The sequence below is a fragment of the Emys orbicularis genome, chromosome 1 (genome assembly GCF_028017835.1).
Source record: "Emys orbicularis isolate rEmyOrb1 chromosome 1, rEmyOrb1.hap1, whole genome shotgun sequence".
Lineage (NCBI taxonomy): Eukaryota > Metazoa > Chordata > Testudines > Emydidae > Emys > Emys orbicularis.
This window is the reverse complement of record NC_088683.1, coordinates 366,049,836-366,052,906: the sequence shown is the minus strand read 5'-3', so window position 1 is coordinate 366,052,906 and position 3,071 is coordinate 366,049,836. Positions and strand designations below refer to the sequence as shown.

Here is a 3,071-nt window from a genome sequence, read left to right as displayed (position 1 = left end):
CTAACGCTTTGTAAAGCAACCACCATCATTTCATGTATTTATACCTGCTCCTGTATCTTTTACTTCATACATCTGATAAAGTGGGTTCTAACCCACAAAAGCTTATGCCCAAATAAATTTGTTAGTCTCTAAGGTGCCACAAGGACTCCTCGTTTTTTTTTTATATAGTGGAGATCACTAGCTCATGTCATCTTGGATTTAAGAGTCCATGGTAGAATAGGTGGCCCATATTTCTCCCATGACATCTCCCATGTCATCACCGCTGGAGCCAGATGATGAACTGACCCTTCACTTGATGAACACCCTAATTATCCTCACACGAAGGTGTTTGCTTTTCACGCTGTACACAATTGGATTCATCACGGGCGGGACGAGCACGTGGATATAGCCCAGGGGAATCTGAAGCAAGGGAGAAGAGCCCTCCCCGAATCTGTGTATCACAGACAGGCCAATCATTGGCGTGTAGAAGAGCAGGACTGCACAGAGGTGGGAGACGCAGGTGTTCAGGGCTCTGAGGCACTCCGCATGGGACGTGATGCTCAGCACTGTTTTGAGGATCATCACATAAGAAAGAAAGATGAGCAGCGAGTCCATCCACACCGTAAAGACTGAAACAGACAAGCCATAGATGCTGTTTACTCTGATATCTGAACAAGCCATCTTCATGACGTCCTGGTTTAGGCAGTAGCAATGGGAGAGGACATTGGATCGACAATATCGGAACCGTTGAAGGAGAAAAGGGAGTGGGAGTATTAGAGCCACCCCTCTTAGCACACACACCAGTCCCATCTTGCCTATTCTTGGCAGGGTTAAGATGGAAGCATATCTCAGCGGGTTACAGATCGCAATAAAGCGGTCAAAGGCCATCAACAAGAGCACAGAGGATTCAATGCATTTAAGCAAGTGGATGAAGAACAGCTGGGCAAAACAGGCATCGAGGCTGATCTCTCTAGAGTTAAGCAAGAATATACCCAGTGTCGTCGGCATGGTGGATATCGATAAGGCAAGGTCTGTGATGGCCAACATGGAAAGGAAAATGTACATGGGCTCATGGAGGCTTGGATCTATTTTTATAATGAACAGAATGACTGAATTTCCTACTATCGAAATAACGTACATTAAGCTAAAGGGGATAGAAATCCAGAGGTGGACGTCTTCCTTCCCAGGTATCCCAGTGAGAAGGAACACTGCAGAGTTGAATTTGGTGCCATTGACAAATGACATAATGTCCTGGGCAGGTCCAAGGAGTTATGAACTTTCCTTCCTAAAAGGAAAAAGGACAGGAGGCTGGATGATATTTAATGAGACATCTTTCTGCACACAGTGCAAGTCTAGAGACTTCCAGTAGCTCAAATAAGATCAGCAAAAATATAGTCTTGGATTTACACAACAAATAGGAAGATAGGCATTGCCAGAGTGGATCAGACCCATGGACCATCTAGCCTAGTATACAGTGACCGGTTCCAGATGCTTCAGAGGAAGTGGAAAACACCGTGCAATAGGGAGCTTTGAAATAACCTGCACCCACTAATTAGACAAATTTTGCGGTGCAAATAAGGAAGGTATAGTGCTCATCAAAGAGTTTTTTAAACAATCCTCTCTAATTGGATTTTCTAGTTATCTATATAAACATCCAGTCCCTTTTTGAATCCTGCTAAACTCTTGTCCCCATTGATATCTTGTGGCTGGGAGTTCCATGGCTTAAATGAGCGCTGTGTGATTTTACAATTGTGACCTTCCCACAGACACTCTTTCTGGCCGTCCACTTCTGAGTGTGGTCCATTGTATCATGAGATGTTTGTAAATACATGGCAAATCCATGGGGGAAATTGTCATTGTATTCATCTTTCTTGCACTGAAGCTATTTATAAAAGTGTTTCATTGCCTCATTGTTTATACATTTTTATTTTTCCACTCCTGAGAGCATGTCTATATTATGCGCTGGATCGATGGGCAGCGATCAATCCAGCGGGGTTCCATTTATCGCGTTTAGTCTAGACGTGATAAATCGACCGCCGAGCGCTCTCCCATCGACTCTGGTACTCCACCGGAGCGAGAAGCGTAGGCGGAGTTGACAGGGGAGTGTCAGCCATCGACTTACAAAAGTGAAGACAACATGGTAAGTAGATCTAAGTACGTCGACTTCAGCTTTATTCACGTAACTGAAGTTGCATAACTTAGATCAATTCCCCCCCATAGTGTAGACCAGTACTCAGAGTCCAATTTAAGCCACTGCCTCTCTCCAGTACATGAGATACATGCTTAGGCACAAGTTCTTAATTCAGTAACATTGACTTGAACGGCATCACTCGAGATTTATTTGTATAAATTCAATCAGAACTGGGCTCTTTAACTTTCCCTTACGAAATGCTCCCGGTGATACACTCTGACCCCCAAAAATCCCTCCAAGAGGAGCTGAAGTGCATTGCCTAGCCTATGTTGACTGAATCCAGAGAGTTCAATCATCCTACAACCTTCTCTTCATCCTCACAGGACTTGCATCCTCTTCCCAAGCGACAGTCTGTAGATATTTGGAAAGTTACAATCTAACTCAGACATTTACTTAATTTGTGCAGGTGTGAGGTTAGTGTCACATATGCATAAATAGTAAAAAGATGAGGTTTGCACTAATATCTGGTTGAATGTGCAAGTTACTTTACCATGCTTCTGTAAGGGTTGATAGATGTAAATTACATACAACCACGATTACACTCCCCTTTCCTGCACCTCAGCTCCACTCTGCTGAAACACAGACCAGACACAGTTCTGTTCTCTCATCACTTTTTGGAAAGTCTTGCACAGGTATTGCAGAGGGATTGTGTTCTTGACCCTGAATGTAAGTGTTAGAAACAGCTACAGGTCAGTTACCAGGTGATGGAATTATACAACTGTTCACTGAACAAAGAGTTAATAGCACAAACCCACTGCAAACAGGGTATGGAGTATTGTAGCTCCTCTGTCCCTGAGTTAATAGATGAATAGTTTCCCTCAGTTTCTGTTCTGTGAGTCTGTAACCTGTATCCGAAGTGGTAACAGGCATTGGGATCAGTATAGAAAATTTACATTCCTTG

General features: G+C 43.5%; 1 protein-coding gene across 1 annotated transcript; it reads right to left on the bottom strand.

Annotated features, from left to right (window-relative positions):
* Positions 1–288: 288 nt before the first annotated feature.
* Positions 289–1,257, bottom strand: LOC135894499 (olfactory receptor 51G2-like). The gene has a single exon (XM_065422609.1). The coding sequence runs from the start codon at positions 1,222–1,224 to the stop codon at positions 289–291; it is 936 nt and encodes a 311-aa protein (XP_065278681.1). The 5' UTR covers positions 1,225–1,257.
* Positions 1,258–3,071: the final 1,814 nt, after the last annotated feature.

Excerpts from the sequence above, each read along its gene's own strand:
- LOC135894499 (XM_065422609.1), bottom strand. The coding sequence starts at position 1,224 with ATGTCATTTGTCAATGGCACCAAATTCAACTCTGCAGTGTTCCTTCTC.